Raw genomic sequence first — 20,222 nt, forward strand, 5'->3', positions numbered from 1 at the left:
CGGGCCGGGTGTGTCCGGGGCCGGGCGTGTCCGGGGCCGGGCGCCGCCGCCGCGCCGCCGCGCCACTCAACAATAACCTGCGCAGGCTCTCGCTTGCATCGCCCGCGGCGCTGCATTATCTTGCAATATACAATAATTAAAATACATTTTTTTTCTTACATTTTCAACTTACTTAATAAATTCAGTTTGGCTTACTTCAAGCAAATAACTATTATAATAAATTTATTTTAAAAGTTTCAGTTAAACATTAAGTACTTAGAAGTAGAAGTATGATTACGAATGACAAAATTTTTATAACGTGTCATTTTATAATAATAATAATAATTTAATCAAAGTTAATAAATTGTATATATAATAATATAATAGAGTAATTTAATGATTAATCGATAATGATAAGAATGAAGCATTCCTACGCGCTGATTTAATAAATTACTTTAACTAATTTAGTATACTCGCCGAGTGGGCTTGCATATTTTAGGTAAGTATGTAGGTAATGATATTTGCTATACAATAAATGTGTATTAAATTCCTTAGAATTGTTGATAATACGCGATAAGGCGCACCGCGGGCGAGCCGATTGTAACTGTCGCCATCTGTAACAAGACACGCCAACATTAGAAAAAAGTGGTAAAGAACGTATAAACCCCATGGAGAGTCTAGTAAAGTGGTAACTCGTACCATTGGCACGCGATGAGCGCGCAGGGACGGCGTCTAGGGTTAATAAGGCCGGTTGGCATCCTTGGGCCGCTTGAGCTGGACCTTGAGCCGCTTCATGCCGATCTGGAAGCCGTTCATCGCCTGGATCGCCGCCTGCGCCGACGTCGGGTTGTCGAACGATACGAAGCCTGAAACGAAAGAACGATTGCGTTATTTGACAGGGTTTTTTTTTATTTAATAGCTGATTTTTGCCTTTACTTAGGTTCATCAATTTTTTTTTAATCTGTTTTCAATGACTTCAAAATGAAACATCAAAATGTAAGAAAGTAGAGTCCGCGTACCGAAGCATTTGCTCTGGTTGGTGGCACGGTCGATGAATACTTTGCTGCTGATGACGTTGCCAAAGGGCAGAAACATCTGCATCAGCTCAGCATCCCCGAACTCCTGGGGCAGGTGGTAGATGAACAGGTTGCACCCCTCGGGGCCCGAGATTGAGCATCCTGGGAACATAAGAAAATCTTTAAAGAACTCACAAATCTGCCTCGAAACACCAGCACGTTGGATCCTCGGTGGAGGAGGGGGGGGGAGGGGCGACTGAACTCTTTATAGCCAATTATAACCAACTTGTACGGCCTTGATTGATGAATAATTTTGAAAAAACTTGATAAGAGACGACAGCCGTACGAAAAATGGGATATGATCAGATTTGGATGTTTTGGAATGGGCTACAGGAATCTTGATATTCGTGAATCCTGAAAATAGGTTTAACTGGTCTATTTGATTGGAATGGAGGGGCGGGTTGGAGTTAATCTTCAAAAAGCTAGCGTGATGATTAATGCTCGTCGTCTACTTATGAAGAGGCCTTTGCTCAGGAGTGGGACTACGATAGCCTTGTATTTTGTAGTTTCGTATGAATTTTTACACTGCACTGCTTTTCTTCATTCAAGCAATTTATGTCAAGTTTCACACAATACTGTTACCTAAAAAAATAGATGAATGTAAGTTCTGGTTGAGATGTTAATATATTAAGTAATATTAGTAATGTATATAGACACTTAATATATAGATAACCATTGAATAGCAACACAACACTCACATAAGTGCATATACGAAGTCTACAGCGACGGACATTTACAGCTACGAACAAAAACGTGGAACTACGAAGAGAAGAAAAAGAAAAAGAATGCGTCACAAACTGAGTAAGTTCATAGATTGCAAAATGATGTTAAAAATATTCCCTCAGTGTCACATTTTTGTTCGTGAATGTATACTTTATTATATGTAATGTAAAGCGAGCCATGATGAGCACAGTGCGTGCTCCGTTACGGGCGTAGCCGTCTGTGCGTCACTGTACACTAGATAGAACATCTATGATAGATCAGTACTTGATTTGAACATACAGACATTTACATACTTTTGCTTTCCAGCTTAACGATACTTTCGCCAGCTAAAAGATCCTGTTCGGATTCTTCGCAATGTCGGAACTCTAGAGCAAAAACCGACTTATCTCATACAAGTTTCCTGTGTTCTCTTGGAAAATTACCTTTTTGTTCATTGATCATATGTTGTCTTATAACACATTTCATGAATTTCGTCTCGGCTGGAAAACAAACAAAAACAAAACTGATACAAGTAACAAAGATAATGAAATCCAAGCAGCGGTTTATAGGCTGTGATTAGTGTTAGCTCATTATTAGTTCTGAGTTTCATTAAATTTGTAAGGCTTTGGTACACTGAGAGCTGTTAATGGCGGTGGGTGAGAGTCGTCGGCTGAAGGACTGGTTAGTTTTGTATCTTCCTCAGGGCTCCACTTACCTTCTCTTTGCGCGGGCGCAATGGTCGACATCGGCGGAGGGATGGGCTGCGGAAACTGCCCATATACCGCTGGGTAAGCTGTAGAACATTAATTTGCACATATTTCACAATGAACACCTATAGTTGCGTACATACATGCATGTAACAACCTCTTATATAACAGTTATAAGCTAATATATCCAATAACAAATTAAGTACGTTGCGAATACGTCCATTTTGTAGACTATTTTATTTAAATTAAATAAATAAATAAGTTGACAGATAACATCGAACATCAAACTACTGTTGAGTACCAAATTGCAAATATCAAGTAGCGTGGTTTGAACAGCGCATGGTACCCTATACTATACACAACCATATACCAGTAACTGCCAATTAATCGATCTGCAAATGGGGTTCAAATTTATACCTAATGAGAACTGGTTAAGAAGTATTTTCATTTGCAGATCAATCAGTTGCATAAACAGTGTAACATTCGTTCATCTTGCACATCGATTATAACAATAATATATGTAGATAATGTTCAATTCAAAATACATAGACACAGTAATAATCCATACTCATTCTATACATTATTGTAAATTAGCCGCTGCTTGTTGCTAAAGACTTCTTGATACCCAAAGTTTTATTATTATTTTAGGTGTTTTTTTATAGCGAATCTTTAGCAACAAACACTAACATAAAACAAAACTTGACCAATAGCTGTCATTTTCCATTTTTTAAATACATTTTTTCATAGAATCATTCTCTTTACCAAATCTCCTCTTTTTTCCATATTTTTGCAGTTCTATTGGTCAAGTGACAAGCGTATAAGCAGTGTGTACATTGCGGGGGACGGAACCACTCACCGACTCCCGGGAAAGGCTGCATGCCGGGGTAAGCTGCGTGCTGCAACGCCGCTGCCTCGCCATTGGGCAGGCCTTGAGCTGTAACGGGCACGGCTGGAAAATTTAACATCGCTCATTCAAGCAATTTATTTTCATCTGGTGAACATTTTACGTCCAGATGCTTTTCAAATTAGAGGTAGAGTTTTTATTTTCGATTTATGTTTGACATGATGTAGGAGGACAGATTGTGAATATATTGTGTTAATTTTCTTCAATTTGAGAGTTGTAATGGCACGACGCACTTAAGAATCTTTAACCTCTTATGTCAACTCTTTCGTTCGACGCATGGAATTCTTTTTTGGGTAGATGATTGTGATTTGGTACTGTGATTTTGTACCTGAACAGAAAGATTCGATTGAAATATGACGATGCCAACATGGAGTGTGATTAGAGAAATGTTTCTTATTTTCGAACTTACGTCCAGTGAAGGTCTGGTGTATGCCATTGGTGTAGACGGCATCTTGCGGTGGGGGCTGTCCGTTGGCGGTCTGCGCGGCCATGTTGAACCCGGGCATGGTCGGCGACGGCAGGGACGGCAGCGCACCATTCAGGGGCTGCCCGCCGCCCGTGCCTATCGCCAGTCCTGAAAAGTTATCTGGAAACGGGGATACACGTTTAAACGATTTTGAAAATAAAAAATCTTAAACTTGGATATGATGGGCCTGAATGGAATCTTGTACCTAAAATGGTTTTTAGGAGGAAGTTTATAGAGGTCATAATTTTATGCAGAATCTAAAACAACTTTAGAAGCAAAATTATAATAATAATTTCCGCAGGAACTAGTCTACCGTTTTTCTTCAAACCCCTCCTATGAAAATATTCCATAGTAAACGAAAACACAGTCACAACATGATATGTTTAATGTTAAATGTTTCCTTCAAATTTTCACGCCATGCTGGTTAGTGTGCCCAGTAATAGTTACCCGAGGAGGGTGGTACGACGGAGTTCGCCATGCCGTTGAGGGCGTGCGACGCCAGCGCAGTCATCGGACTGATGTAGCCCTGCGCCGTCGCCGCCACCATCAGCGCGGCTTGTTGCTGAAAACAATCATTCTACATAAATTGCACTGATTTTCTAGCGAACCAGTAGGACACAATGTACACGTATATAATCCTAAAAGAACCATTATTTTATTTTTCTTTACAATTAAGCTTTAGGTTGTCTTAGTATTCCGTTAGGTCTAACCAAAGGTTGACGATGAATATATTTTATTTTCAACAAGATTCTTAGCGCGTAGCTCTATGCCTAATAAAAATACGTTTTGAAAACCACGCAAGCAATAAATTATTAGTTAAAGATTTAATATTTTACGCATTAATACTAAGTATTACATTATACGAGCTCATAGAAACACTACAAAGCAATTGAAATTAAAGGGGATCAAGTTAACTTAAGCTACGTGGTACGTAGCGCTGTAGCACATTGTCTACGACGCGTAGCACTTGCTACACAAAGCGATTATTGTGTTTCGTAGATTATCGTGGTTTATAACCGTGAGGCGTACATATATCTGCACTGTGTTACAAGATGTTGCTTCAATAATTAAAATTAAGCAGGCATTAAATTATTCATTTTTGAATAAATTGTGTTAAATATTTTCTTCAACAAAGAAAATGCTCTGTTTATTGTTCATGTTCTGATAAAAAGTATCTTCGAAGTTGTCTAGACGCATAACCTCAGGTATTTATGAAGTAAACAGCACAAAGTTTGCAACAATGGATGTTGCAATATTGCATGTTGTACGCCTATCAATTTTCATCAGACAAACTGTTCAGGTATTAAAACTTTTGGTTTATGAACCAGAGTTCTGGGGAAATTGTTTTTGAATACGTTAAGAATTGTGCGGCGTATGGACAGGTATTAAAGTAGACGGTTTCTTTGAACTTTGTTTTGAAAGTTTACGGTTTTGATTTTCATATTTATTCAAATTCAAATTCAATGTTCTTGACACAAACTTCTAATAGGCTAGATAAGTAATAACATGACTTTTCAGACTATAATGCTGCCACACTCTTTTCAGTTCTTTCATGCTCTTTACATACTTCTTTCATTCCTCTATTTTAGACTAGACTACGGTGGTTTCTATTTTCAATATCATTTTAATGACCTACAAGAAGGCGTTTCAGATCTGTTGTGTTATAGATGTCTAACCTGTTCCGTGATGACCTGCGCGTAGGTGCTGTAGGCTCCGAACTGGTTGAACACGAAGGGGTTGAGCAGACTCATGTTGCCGGCCATCTGCTGCATGCGTCGCAATTGTCGTTCCTTCTCTGTGTCAGCGAATTTCACCACTAAGCTAGAAGACGCTCCCTGGAAACAAAAGAACACATAATGGAACAGGGAACATATAATCCTTTTGAGATATTGGATCCAATTCATGGAAATAACAAGTAATACAACTCGGAACCATTATTATAATGAAAAACATAGCCCGCAACAGTAATAGCCAGCTTTTTTGTCTTTGATTTTACGTCTAATGAAGAGGAAAATTAATCCCGCCGTCGGCGAACAGATACCGCGGCGACCTCATTAAAAATGCAGCTACACAACCCTGCTGAATATTAAAACTGCAATAGCAGGCGCGTAAAGTGCTCCCCGGACTATAACAACGGCAATCCCACAAACTAGGGTACAACAAAACGGTCGGCACAATACCGCCAACGAAACGTTCAGCGTTCGCATTCATTATGTATTTGCAGTCGGAGTACTGGCAAAAATGGGTGGGCGCGGGTAGGCCCGGCACGAGCGCGCAACAGGTCGCCACCCCATCGTTGCAACAAGTTATTTGGGCTCACATCCAAAAATGCATCGGCCGAGACGCTCAGCTAAGTTGGCCGGCTCGAGCCTCTCTTGCGGAAAACTGGCTTCCTTCCGATCTCGGACAGGGCGCGCCGCCGAGCAGCCGCCGCGCGCCGCCGGCCTGGCCCGTGCCAGCCGCGCTATTGTCAACTGCCAGTTAATTGTTGCCGAGGGTCCTTCAGTGTTCAACGTGTTCAAGTGTGACGTACCCAACCGTACATGCATATCATGCGAAATTAAAACATTCTAAGTCGAACTTCGGACAAACTTGCTTTGTATTTCATTGAGACCACGATACCCGATTACCGGTTCAAAAAACGTTGCGTTTGAACTTCAAAGAAATTTCATCAGATTTATTTCATAACCTCAGAATGTTGCATCTGAGATGCTAATATTTTAAAATTATTGTTGCTATATAAAAGTCAGATAAGATACTTTAGCAATTAGTTGGCTAAACAGCGCACGACGTTTACGAGTAAGCAAGTTTGTAATTTAATGGAGTTGGTTAAGTCATTAAATTATTATTAACGTAAAAGATTAATGATAGTATTAAGGGTTCTCAGAAATTTACTTTACGTAAAGGTTGATTAATGTTTGGATATAAATAAATATTTAAATAATAAAAAGTTTGTTTCGTGTCGTTATTTTGGGGTTTTGGAGAAAGGATTATGATCATCAATATTGAGTGTGCGTCGGTAGTGAGTGTTGTTTATTACGCGTGAGGTAGGAAGCGTGTTATAAATCTGTGCGCGGGTTGACTCGACAAATGGTGGCGGAGTCGCGTGACGCGGGGGCGTCGAAAGCGACGCTGACAAATGTTACCACATTATACAAGCTAGGACGAGTGCGCTATACCTACACGCAGTAGGTCACGTCACAGCATGTGCACGATACTGTATCACTACACCGTTATACTCCGTACTTTTAGAATCAATCATGTGAAGTAAATCGAAATTAAATTAAATCAAAATAAAGTTTAACAGTCAAAGTTGATGTCAGTCGCTCCAAGTAAATCTTACTGTTTAATTATGAAGAAACATAAAGCTCATTTTTAAATTATAGATAAATATAAATCTATAATATAATTTATATGGCATCATATTGTCATTTCAAATTACAATTTATAATCAACAATGTTGTCAACCGTATAGAATCTTTTTATAAACCAATGTATCTTGTTTTAAATGTCACACAAATAGCAACCTTATTCCATTGAAGTACAGTATTGACCAAAGTTGTAAGCACATGCTACCTAATAGATTCCTAAACAGTTACAACGAAATCAAAACAGTTTCATACAATCTATAAAGTAAGTAAAGCGAAGTAAAGTCAGCGACAAAAGTCATAAACAACGTCAGATTTACAAAGTACAATCAAAATACTTCCCTTAAAGTACGAAAAACCAATTCTTAAAAAAAAATGAAAACAAAAACTCTGATATTTATAATATTGACAGCGTTATCAGACTTTTGCCGCTGACTGTACCATTATCCACGGGCAGTGATTCATGCGTGACCTGTCACTCGATGACTGATGGCAGTCGACTCGGTCAACTCGAAACTTATTACAATACCTTCAGGTCAGACCAAACTACTTTATTGTACTCCGTAGCATTATATCAGCTGTATTCTAAAACGATATTGTAAAGGTTACTGACGATTCTTCTACTGTATGAGAAAGATCGCTGTGATGTGAAGAAAGTTTGGCATCATAATATGAACTGTATGTCCGGGTATAGGAATCTCAAAAAGTTGATAGTTTCTTTTATCACATATCGGCCGATTTTCTGTAAATAAGTTCTATTGCAAACTTACAAATAGTTCTTGCAACTAACCCCATTTTAACAACTATTTTGTTATGTTGTATTCACTAACTTCAACAAAATACTTGACCCCCAAAGTATGGTTAAGAGTTGATGCAAAACGAGAGGTCTATGACAATATCAACAATCTGATATAAAAACAAGCCTTTGCATTCATATTTTGCTTTGGATTCATACTGCTTGAAAATATCATTCGAATGAATCTGAACCTCCTCCTTCTTCCAACTCCAGCATCTGATCACCTCTATAGTATCAAAATTTCGGCTCAATCGAAAACTGGGAAGTCGATCTACGTTACCTTGCAAGATTCGATTACAAATCGACAGATAGACAGACGTAAGGACAAGTAAAACTAAATAACATAAAATAAAATTAATAAATTCCTCCTATAATAAAGCTTGTAAAAATTTCACTTGTCTCCGAGAATTGACCAATAGGAAACTTCTCAAGCAATTTTTTCAATTCTCATGTTCAAAGTTGCTACTAATGCTTGATAGTATTCCCAGGTTTAATTCTAAGTAAGCACCACTGCTTCAAGTGCGGCTTCCCCTTTAAATCTTATTCTGAAGTGAGCTTAACTGGTAATTGCTTCTTATTAATGGAATTTAAAAACGTTGAAGCCAATTGAATATTGAAAAGAAATAGGTCAAATGTTTTCTTGGTACGACTGATATTTTAAAATTATGAGTATTTTTTACGTTTTATTAATATAATTGCTAGACAAAATATTATTTTAAATTAATGTACCATATCCATGCCGTAAGAAACAGTTAAGACGTACTAAAGTGTCTTTTTGTGTCTGTACGACCTTAAAATACAGGCAGCATATGCCTAATAGCACAGATTGACGACTTCATAATCACCTTAAGTTAAAACCTGATAAACCAGACAAATATAAAACGAAAATTTTAAATATAAGAAACCTATGTGATGTAATACTTAAATACAATTAAAAAATTATGTTCTTAACCAGTAAATTATTTAGTGGCATGGTAAGAAAGCTTCTCGATTGGGTAAGTAGGAACAACCTTCGATCATGCATGCTTTTAAAAAGGCCAGACACAGATCAGTATTCTTTCAAAGGGACATCCTCAAATCATCCCTGTTTCCATAACTAAGTTAATTCACGTAGGTTTTCGTCCACCAATAGATGTTCCTTGCCAGAATTGGAAGTGCTTCTTAACTTTCATTCTGCTAGAGAAGTTTGTCGAGACCTGTCGTCTCTCATACAAGATTCATGCTTGTAAAACTCGCCTACGCTCTTGTTTTTCTAGTGTGGAGTGATGTTAAAATGTTACCTTTGTCTTAACCTAACTTTAGTGTACCTAAGTCGAAGAATCATAGAAAATAGACAAGGTGATATAAAAATAGCTGTAGTTTTTTAACGGTATGGTCAGCGGTGTCATCTTTATTTTATTTTTTGGATTTATACATTATAGATATTACTAGTTAGTAAGCTTCATGTCATAGATTTATAATTTATCAAAGTCAAAGTCAAAGGATTTATTTTGTATGATGTATGAATGTATATTTTTCTTTTTATATTGATATAGTTTTAAAAATGTAAATATTAGTTTAGTTTAATTTATTGTAATACATTAATTGATTATGGATTAAATATTCAGTTTCCAAGGATTTATAACTAAACTACAGAGGGAAAGGTAAAATGGTTTTTGTTTTTCATTAATTATAACGCATGTGGATTTTTCTAGTTTCTTTTAATTTTTTTAAAACCTCAGTTTCTGTAAACTCCTGGTTCAAAAAGGTGATCTCAAAATCGCTTAAAACTAAATCAAGTCCGTCCAGTAGTAAGGAAGTCTCCGGAAAACATTCTTCAAGATTACTTCATTTTACAGAGTGGATGAAATCAGTCAGATCGATCTAGATATTCGAAGCTCTGACGTCTGGACCTAACTATTCAGTCTTTCTTTCCTTTTCAAATTACACCTTGCTGCCAACGACCTCATTTAATCCAATTTTGCATTCACCGTTCTACCAATATTATAAAAAAAATCAATTTAAAGACGAAATCTTTAATAATATTTTTAACATCAAAAACATACATACATCCCACTTCAAATATAAAAATTAAGCCTTGATGACAGTTTTTGGGACCAAATGAAAACTTTTTCAAGTTAAATAAACAAAGAATTAACCAAATCAGTTCATCCAATCCGAAAGTCTGACATAAGAACAACACTTATAGACGAAATCAGAACTCCCTTCTTTTTTACGTCGGTTGCAGCACTACCAGCATAAAACTGACAATTAAAAAAAAAAACTACCTTCGCTCTAATTAGTAAATAGTTTCATTTAGCGAAATGGTTTTCGGGAAAATTGGCAAAATTAATATAGTAGGTGTCACATTCTATCGATGCATTCGGGATTAACGGAGATTAACAGAATCTCACATATACATATGTATGTACGTATTCTCCGTAACTCAACTGTGCAATCATACAATTTCTTTAGCAAGTCAAGCAAATAATTCGATAACATTGTTATCCTTCTAAGTTCAAAATCAGTGTATTCACATACACGTATTTAACATAACACCCTGTATCCATACATCGTTTCATTGTTTAAATATAATCTTGTCGTTTCGTGTGAGCTTAAGTTTATTGCGTATTTTATTAGGCAATCGCGTTGTGCCGCCTTCTCTTAAGGGACAGGGGGCACATTCGTTACATCTTCTGTACAATTACCGGGACATTATTAGACTCTTAATTGCTCTTGTGTAAGTTCACTCTCGCTTCTATAATTTATATGTTTATGTTTTAGTGTATTTATGGCTCTACGGATAGTTTTAAACGAGTCAACTGGTAATTAATTTACGAATTATTGTTTTTGAGTTTATGACCTACTATTCCTAATATGTACTTAGATTATAGAAAATTGTTTTCAGTATTTCTGAAATCAGTGTCACTATCCCCCTGATGTGTTGATTTTGGACAGCAAAATGGTTCAAGAAATTAAACAATCATAGTTACTCTGTGGGTTAACAAACCCAAAACAAAATCTGTCTGGTTTTCAAGAATTCTCCAAGTTAAAGGAGAGTAATGTAGTAAAACCCCTAAACTTTATTATCATTACTGTATATAATCTGCCAATTCAGCCTATCAAAATCCACTTTTGGACATATGCCTCCCACAAGTTGCACCACAAGATTCTGCTTACTACCTTATAGCTTTTTATAAAAAAAATCATCATTTACTAACTGCTAAACCACAAAATTTTCACTCCTATACATATTTGTAATCCCTTATGCACAGGACTATAAAAGGGCAGCACTCAACCTCAAATACAATAAAATACACCTCCAAGTCGCGGCCGGTGTATAAATATTATGACGATAAACATGTCTGCCTCAAACAACACACCTACCGCGATTTAGTACTCGATGTGCAAACACCAAACCAACTCATTATATCGGTTTACCTCTTGTTAAGTTATGGCCGTTTCGTTGTTGACTTGTAAACAAGTGCCGCACCTGCTTAAATAAAGGTAAAGAGTGGAATTTGAGGGATAGGTATTGAAGCAAGCATGATATTATCATGAAACGCTTTCTTTTCTAACTTTTTAGAATGACTTAATCTTTCATCAAATCAAATCCGGAATATGCCTTTAGAAAGTATCTCATACCAGTACTGTCATTGGTCTATTTATTTCTATTTTATAAATACGATCGCAAAATTTCGAAATCTGGTGAAAGAGTCGGCAAGCGAAGTGAAACGCAAGAACACAAGCTACCTAACTTGTGTTTAATCGTTTTTTCTGAACTGGCTTAAATATATTTTTCAGATGGTGTTTTGTTTTGCTGAGCCCCGCACTGCAATTAGATAGAACATCTACTTCATGTGGTGAGAAACAAAACACCATCACACCACATGATTACTCCCAGTCCTCAGACTCTCTAATGTCTGCATCCATATCTGTGTGGCTCAGCAGTAAGCTGAACAAACAGCTACTACGTGTGGATGTGTCGCGGACAGATCGAGATCAACAGTAAATAACCGCGGCAGAGACAGAGAGCTTCCTGCCAAACTGACACTTAATGTGTTCGCCAGGGACGGACTCGGGAAATAATGTAATGCGATCTTTGAAACTAGTAATGGTATTTGATAGGCTCAAGAGAGAATGGCCGTATGGGACAATTGGCATACTGAAGAGAATGAGAGAATAAGAGACTAAGAGACCTTATCCCAGCAGTGACATAGTAAAATAGTAGTTAAAAGAATATCCTTACTTTTTTCGAACACATATAATATTTATTTCGTTACAAAGAAAATCGTATCTTAATCCTTATGTTAGTAGGCACAAGATATATAATAAGTTAGGCGAGTATAAAAACTGTAATTGTTTGTGTATTCGTTGTTTTTTAGAAAGTAAGGGTTTTACTTGCCAAGACCATGCCGTTTTAAGGAGGCTTATTGTGAAAAAAAAAAGACACAGAAATCAGCGGTTTACATAAAGTATCTTGCAATTAAATCACAGCAGCACAGCTGCACAGCCCAGCAGGCCAGCTGTTATGCGTTTGGTCTGTAATCAAGCTCTTTTAACGTTTTAAGTTCACAACACATTCCCAGTAATTCAAAGGTCCATAATTCCACATTACTATTACATCGGTGTACCCAAGTGCGTGCCTGTGCGGAAGCGGGCACGGGCCGGCGAGGGCGGATGCGGCGACGGCGCACAATACACATCGCTTTCCTACTGCCAGCACTGTGCTGTGTGCCTAATGCCATTATATTAGAACGATATTATCCTGCATTCATGTGAACATAAATTTCGCTACAATCATTATAGAGTTTTAGCGTAGGTTATCAAGATAATGTGTAAAAAACTATGTGTTTCGGTGATGATTCGATTTTTTAAATATCTGCCTTTTAAGGATTGCTCTCGTAATTGGATTAAAACTAAAAACATATATCAAATTTCTGAATACACAAATAAGCAAGCAATGCTTGATAGATTGATTTAAAACTTCTTAGCTTGTACAAATATTAATTTTAGTTCTCTGACACAGTGCCCCTCCGCACATTACTCGGGAGTGATCCGGTGGTCCATTATGATACGCCAGATAGAGGACAAGTGCACGACACCAGCTGTGACGTCACACCACACGGCACACGGTAATCGAGTTCCAACTACTTCAGTTAGAGATGAAGTTATAAAGGGAATATATAAGGCTAAAAATAATACCAATATTTACCCTAACCAAATTGATTCAATTAATGAAACATAACTCAAACTCAAAACAATCTAAAACAATGCGAATTTCGAGTAAATAGGTCTGAGTTAATTAAGAACTAAGGATTGGCCACTATAATGGCATAATATCGGAAAATTTGTAGCGTTCGAAACAGATGAAGCTCTACTTATAGTTATTACGTGTATTAATCATCGCGAAACCACAGAATTCCGCCTTCCTTAATTGAAACACAAATAGCTAGGTGTGATTGGAACGATGGCAGGATTTAACTAGTTAGTACCAGTTTAGATCCCTCACAAAGGGCGCGAATGCTTAAAGGTCGAGTGAACTTTAAGACGTTTTTACATAAAGTTAGGGCGAGACACTTAATCATTGGGTGTTAGTAAACTGTAATTAATGAATTATTAATATTGTTCGAGTTGCTTTTGCTGGATAAATGTTGACTGTCATTCGCAAAAATTGTTTTGCTTCTGAGAGATTTGACATGATGTGTTTACATTAGAGGTTGAGTTACTAATTTAAAAAAAGACTGAGACGTTTAATGTAAATTAGGGCGAGTTTAATATGAGGTATTGTAGAGGTAGGTAATGACGTAACTTCTTGAAAGTAACTTCGGCTTCGTAAGTAGTGCGCGGTTCCGGCAAAAATGATCTCGACCACTCAAAATTAACGAGTAATCCTTCCACAAACGGCTCCCACTAAAACCTTTCTTGTGACTATAAAACGAGCTCAGTATAAACGGGGCTTTACCCTTGTTTTATTAGAGCCTGGCCCATAGATGGTCGGGTGTAATTCCCTCATACAAACGCGACCGGTGTCGAACGCACCGCGCCCCGCTTTGTTCACCGAGAGGGTGGAATGGGCTAAAAGCCTTGCTCTATACGCCTCCAACTTAATTGGAATCTTTTAAAGTTTACTCGGGCAATAAAGGAGTCTGAATTACTTAAGTACGACGCTCCGTACGACCGTGGATTTACCTTCAATGAACTTGTAACAGATGTTAGGATGAGTCGCACCGTGTTTTATGCTGGGGCGGGACGCGTGTGTTGTTTAATAAACCTGTTATCGCGATAGTTCGCGAATTACAGTTAATGATTTAATATTGCGGTGTTCGTTGTTTGGAGATATTCATCGTTGTTGAGTTAATTAATGGTATGAAGAGAACTGTGCTTAAGTTACGATGTTTATGTAAGATGAACATTCCTGAATGTGCGTATTTTGTACAAAGTTCGTTTGTACGTTGTTGAACTAATTATGTGCTCACTTATTACTTCGGTCTTAAGATTAATTGTCTTAATAAATATAAGGTTTTGCTGTACTTTAGGCACTTTATGTTTTGATGTAACCTCGAGCCGCTTTTCGTACTTCCGTGTCTGAATTCTTAAAACATTTATTTTGCGTCCCGTCCCTCACTTAAGAGCCATTCTATATGGATGACGTAATAAGCTTACTTGTGTACAAATTCGAAGTACACAATACGATCGTATAGGTTATTTCGATTGGCCGCTTATTTTCGAGTTTGGGCCATGCAATAACTGGCTCTTGTATTATTCATCGGCCAATTATTGTAAAAGCAGTTTTCTGTTTCTTCCGTGCGCAGTTGTTGGCTCCAAGAGGCAGGTGGAGTGGGCTTGTTTGGCTCAACAATTGGCTCCGGCCCTCTCAATGCCGTATTTTCATTATTGAATATTAGATCAAATGTCGTCGATGAGAAAATCTCGTTGTTGAGACCGAACCGTTCAACGGGAATGAATACCTTGTATTTATTATTTACGTTCCGAATTGAGTCCATTTGGGTATTATTTTGCTTTTTATTAATAGAGTGGAATAAAGATCCTCATTGCTGTCGGGGAGGTTTTATTTTTTATATTCGACCGTCTTTGATGCCAGGATTACGATTATTAAATGTTGTTTAGAATAATTTTATAAGGAAACATGATTAACATTGTTTTGAGCATTTTTTTATTCGACAGTAAAATGAAGTCTCAATATTTATACAGAGCATTTTACCAAACACAGAGCACTACTCAAACATCCATAGTTACGTAACCACACAAAATAAATCGCGTCGCAACTTTGAAATTTTGTACTCATCGAGATTTTCGGGAAGGGACACTGATTACATTGGCGACCGAATGGATTCCCCGGGGCACCGAACAGTAAGGGTTCGTTAATACGAGCACATCCGACTTACACGAATACATATCACTGGGACTCTATGTCTGTGTGTGTGTGTTGCAGAACAATGTGAAGCCCGGATCATATGATCATACGTGCATTGATACTTTTATTTGATTCCAAGTACAAGCCGATTGGATGGCACTTGAATGAAGATATGAAGAGGTCTTCTTTAAGAATACAGAACGATGAGTCTTAGGAAAGTATGTGCGTTGAAATGCTTGACGAAAATGAACCTTATTGCGATGAAAATATGACGTTATTATTTATGACAAGTTGTGTAGTTGCAAGATCTCAAGTAGGTTATTGTTTTCTTATATCATTGCTATAATTGTAATTTTGAATTGACAATCTCTTAATTAATAGTCGATGAATTTGAAGGATTTACCGATTGTGATGTTATTAGGTCAATAGGTCAGGTAGGTAATACCTAACTCTAGGTAAATGCAATCAATTTTGTCACAACCGAGTCTATTGAATTTTAGAGCTTCAGTGTTCTAGAAATTGAACAGGAGTGGTAAGTCTAGGTATCTAGGATTTAATGTGAGATATTTTAGGTGATTTCAAAATATATTGCATTGTACAATTATGGTGAGAAACTGAGTGACAAAATGGCGTCTTCCGTTTACGCTGCCTAACTATTTTTTCTCTACTTTAGACAACAAAAAAATATATTTTGGAACGGAGTTCTGGTATTAATTGTAGAACAACATAATTGTGTACATACAACCGAATAATCAAGAGTTGACTCCATTCACCCGTCAGAGCAACTTACTTAAAATTGATTACTCTTATTCAAATTAAAATTAGCCTCATTAATCAAAGACTGACACTTACTGCAACATTTTTGTATAAATTATGTATAACTATACAATAACCTCATATTTCTTTTATATTTTCGTTTATTATTATTACACAGACTAAACCCCCCATTAATAATGCGGGAGATGTTTTCTTGAAAAAAAAGAAGATAAAATAAGAAAAAAACATATGTACAAAGACAATAGACCAGACTCTTGCCTGTAAATGTCACGCGCGATTGAAGTTAAACTTCTTTGGTATTGTAATATTTAGGTTAACTTTTATTTTTATTCAATTTAACATTTTCTACTTCTTCTTTTTTCATTTTTTTTTATTTATCCATGACGCCATATTGCCTTAACGGTTGCGAAGCATTGTCGTCCAGCTACCTCCTAGAGTCATCCAAAAAGGTTCACTTCAAAAAACATAAGAAATGTATCTTGTTTAGATTTGTCGTTTAATTTGTGTGGCTTGTCGATATTGTAGTTCCCCCTGCTGGGCTTAACGAAGGTTTTACTTTATCTTTTTTTTCAGGAACATTTACTAAGCCGTACAAATCCTTGAAGGCGCGACAATAGAAGGTACCACCAGTAATCCGGAGCTCTGTTACACTTCCAAGTTATTTGTAGTTGTATTATGCATGTATGAGTCTAGTTAAGATTAGTTAAATACATCATCTAATTAAATATTAGAAGATTTATAGTTATGTGAACTGTCGAGAATTTCACGACAAATATTTACTTACATGTTTTATTATGTTTGGATTCGGTGGAAAAGTTTCGCGGCTTATGAGAGTAGTTTCCACTTGTAAAAAAGAGAGGGAAAACCTTTGACCAGTCGTGGGAGATTTAGATGTTAGGTTAAAATCATAATAAAAAGTATATTCTTCCTTGCCATACTTTACCTACCTTGGTATAATTCTGCTATCATATCAAAGATTGTGGTGAAACCGTACCAAGTAGTTTCAATAACAATTTAACGGCTGTATTAGGAGAAGTTTTCTTTAAAGTTGTTCAGGATAATCTATAGTACAACGCATTACGTTGTCTCGATAAATAACAAGATTTAACAAGCCCTATAAATTAAGTTTTTAATCTTTATTTATTAATTACAGAAAAAAGGTTCTTAACCCTCATCCTGGAGGTTGCGGCTGATTAATATTTTCTTTCGCGAAACTTATTTTTATGGTAGCGTTCGAGTTTGTTTTGATATATTTATTTTACTTTTAAATTAATATAGACCTCTATGATGTCAATTTTCATTAAATATTTACAAGGTTGTATCTGTTTTCATTAAAACATACACATGCTACACGATTATCTATATTCTCAAATCCAAGCAGGTCCTATCTTATCTAAACAAAATTAAACAACTTAGACAAAAACTTCGAATCATACTTTTTACTTACGAATTCCTGAAAGACGCTAACTTAGAAGTGAAGTAAATGTACAATTACATATTTATAAAATACCAAAAGAGTCCTTTGCTTTATCGAATTACTTATTTGGACTTTATTTCAAAAGTCGTAAACTGACTCGTGACTTGCGGTCAACCGAAACATATCAAAGGATCTGTGAAAACAACGCGTCGTTATTCATCTGTTCCATACATCACCTGATTGGAAAACAGGCAAACAACACAATCAGTCGCTCTGCCAATCGCATAAATAATATCTGTATCAAATATCGTGTCGCATCACTCGACACACATCACAAGGGTGGGCACATCACTAGGGAGAGTGGAAAGGATCGAATGTTTTACAGAAAAATATCTCTACCGACTAAAAAAATACAACATTAGAACGCTGTTCCTGAAAAAAACGTTTCTACCTAAAGAGGTTTATTACCACTTGTCATAATAAGTATTGTGGCAACTGTAGGAGTGAAATAGTGCATCACTTTGTGTAGAGTTTCGTCTCCATTCCACAAGAGAACCTTATCTTGATGTCTTACACCAAGACAATGTACAACAACTTATAATAATGATCACGAAATTGTTTAGAAGTAAGGAAGCAACCGAACGAGTAGATTATAGACGGACAACAAACATCCAAAAATAGAACGTCATCCCAAAAAAGAAAACGCGTATCATTTTAATACGATTTGTTTGGTATCATTGGTTTACGGTCACTACATACGTCAAGGTATGTCATACATCAGGCAGACACAAAATTACATTACGAATAATATTGTTGATGCCTACCCGTATAGAAAAAGCCCGGTAATATTAGAGTGAGCGACTCGTGAACCGTAAAAGTCACGGCGGCATAGAGACGTGTATTGTATCGATAAAGAATCGAGAATCGGTATGATATGAAAATCGATTGGATTGATTTGATTAAGGGTTCTTGAAAAGGTATTCGGATTATTTATTTTTGGAATGTTATTCTTATTTTTTACGATGTTTTATTGGAAACGTAATCTTATTAAGAGACCTTAAGGGTCTTCAAATTTAAGCCCTTAGTTACTTGATTGTGTCTTTTTTAAAATAAGAACGGTAAAAAAAATATCATAACATTTTTATTAGTATCTTTTATAAAATATCGTACAACGGTAAAATAAATAATTTTAGTATATTTCGGCCTATTCTTGCAAGCTTAACAATCCATCTTCTCATCCTCACAGCTAGCCTTCCTTATCAAGATAAAAACAATTCAGAGGAGCAGATGTGTCGGACATGTTGTTAACTACAAGATAAATAACTGCTATGACAACCTGACACTACGTCTGTGTGTTTATAGTCAATTTACCTAGATCCATCATCCGCCCATTGGTGCAGAAGCTTCAGATCCCCGATTGGACATATATTATGCTGGTAAACTTTTTAAATATCATGTAGATATCTTTCCTTGAATATAAGATAACTTGGTTTTTAAAGCTAAATGCTTTAAAATATTTAAGAATAGATATTAAAAAAAACATGCTTTTTAATGGCGTAATGTCAAAATAACAGCTGCATACACAATTAAGGTTTTATATTATGAACTTTATAACAAAGATTCAACTGAAGATACTCGTATAGGGTCTTATTTCACAAACTTAAGTCTACTTGCTCTCATTCGCCAAATATCGATAACAAAACATCGATATAGTATCATCATATTAACAGATAAAAGGCATCGCGGAGGAAGACATTACTTCCAGTAAGCCAGCAATCAGGACAGATATAATCCTGAAGCAGTCATGTGTGAATGTTGGTGTGTGAGGAGCCGTCGATACCATGGGGATGGTGGCACGTGGTAACGTCACAGTCGCATGGGTTGTAAACCCGATGAGCTTTGACTTGTAATGACTTGTAAAGATATGTTGTCTTTTGTTTTTTAGTTAATCGACTGTTGAAAAGTTGAAAAATAAAATGTATTTTTCATGCTGAGTGCGGTTGTTCGAATAGGTGCAATTTCAAATTTAGAATTTTGTTATCAGAACCCTTAGGTGCTGATTAAAATGTAAGTAAAGTTCATACATGAATAAATCATGGAATAGACTGCACTTTCCTGCGGCTACTAAAGATTCATAACTAGCGGCACGTTGCGCCAGACTTATCTATGCCAGTGGTGGCGTCGCTAGCGTAGCTGTCATTGCATTACAAACTGTCACTTTGACATTTATTACGTTCTCCCGCGCGTTAGTTCGCGTTTTCGCCGCCCGCACAGATAAGTTTGTCGCTGTAGTCGCCGTTTCTTTTGTCTGAACCTGCAAATTGAATTCATTCAACCAATCAATATACTGCGCCAAACTAGACTTCTATCTAAAGAAAATAAAGTGTTCGGTACCTGCTACCGACGGAACCCGCTACAGAAAATTGAGTTCTCTCTTCATTAGCTTGTGCGAGTCGCTAGACGGGATTTTAAAAAAGTTTTTCATAAGGCGTTTAGGCCGGAGTCAAGTTTTCCATCAACAAAATTAAGGTACGCTCTTAATATTAAAACTTTGTCTTAATGGATTTGGAATTTTATATTTATTACCGGCGGGCGGCCTGCGCTCACTGAGTGCACATTAACTTATCAATTTGTGTTCAACGAGAAATTAAGGTCCCGTGATTGTGAATCGAG

The 20,222-nt window shown here is 36.7% G+C and overlaps 1 protein-coding gene across 7 annotated transcripts in view; it reads right to left on the minus strand.

Annotated features, from left to right (window-relative positions):
* Window positions 1-398: 398 nt before the first annotated feature.
* The window catches only part of LOC113497243 (CUGBP Elav-like family member 4), a 519,343-nt gene continuing 499,519 nt past the window's right edge, over window positions 399-20,222 (minus strand). For 6 of the 7 annotated variants that reach the window (XM_026876709.1, XM_026876712.1, XM_026876711.1 and 3 more), the window contains 8 exons: window positions 5,511-5,669; window positions 4,282-4,411; window positions 3,778-3,954; window positions 3,321-3,413; window positions 2,473-2,550; window positions 999-1,175; window positions 679-845; window positions 399-593 (listed from right to left, as the gene is read on the minus strand). In XM_026876709.1, the coding sequence (XP_026732510.1) occupies window positions 718-845; window positions 999-1,175; window positions 2,473-2,550; window positions 3,321-3,413; window positions 3,778-3,954; window positions 4,282-4,411; window positions 5,511-5,669 (942 nt within the window). In that variant the 3' untranslated portion in view covers window positions 399-593; window positions 679-717. The remainder of the gene's footprint in view (window positions 594-678; window positions 846-998; window positions 1,176-2,472; window positions 2,551-3,320; window positions 3,414-3,777; window positions 3,955-4,281; window positions 4,412-5,510; window positions 5,670-20,222) is intronic. The other variant, XM_026876715.1, reaches the window with a different exon arrangement.

The sequence above is a fragment of the Trichoplusia ni genome, chromosome 9 (genome assembly GCF_003590095.1).
Source record: "Trichoplusia ni isolate ovarian cell line Hi5 chromosome 9, tn1, whole genome shotgun sequence".
NCBI classification, from domain to species: domain Eukaryota; kingdom Metazoa; phylum Arthropoda; class Insecta; order Lepidoptera; family Noctuidae; genus Trichoplusia; species Trichoplusia ni.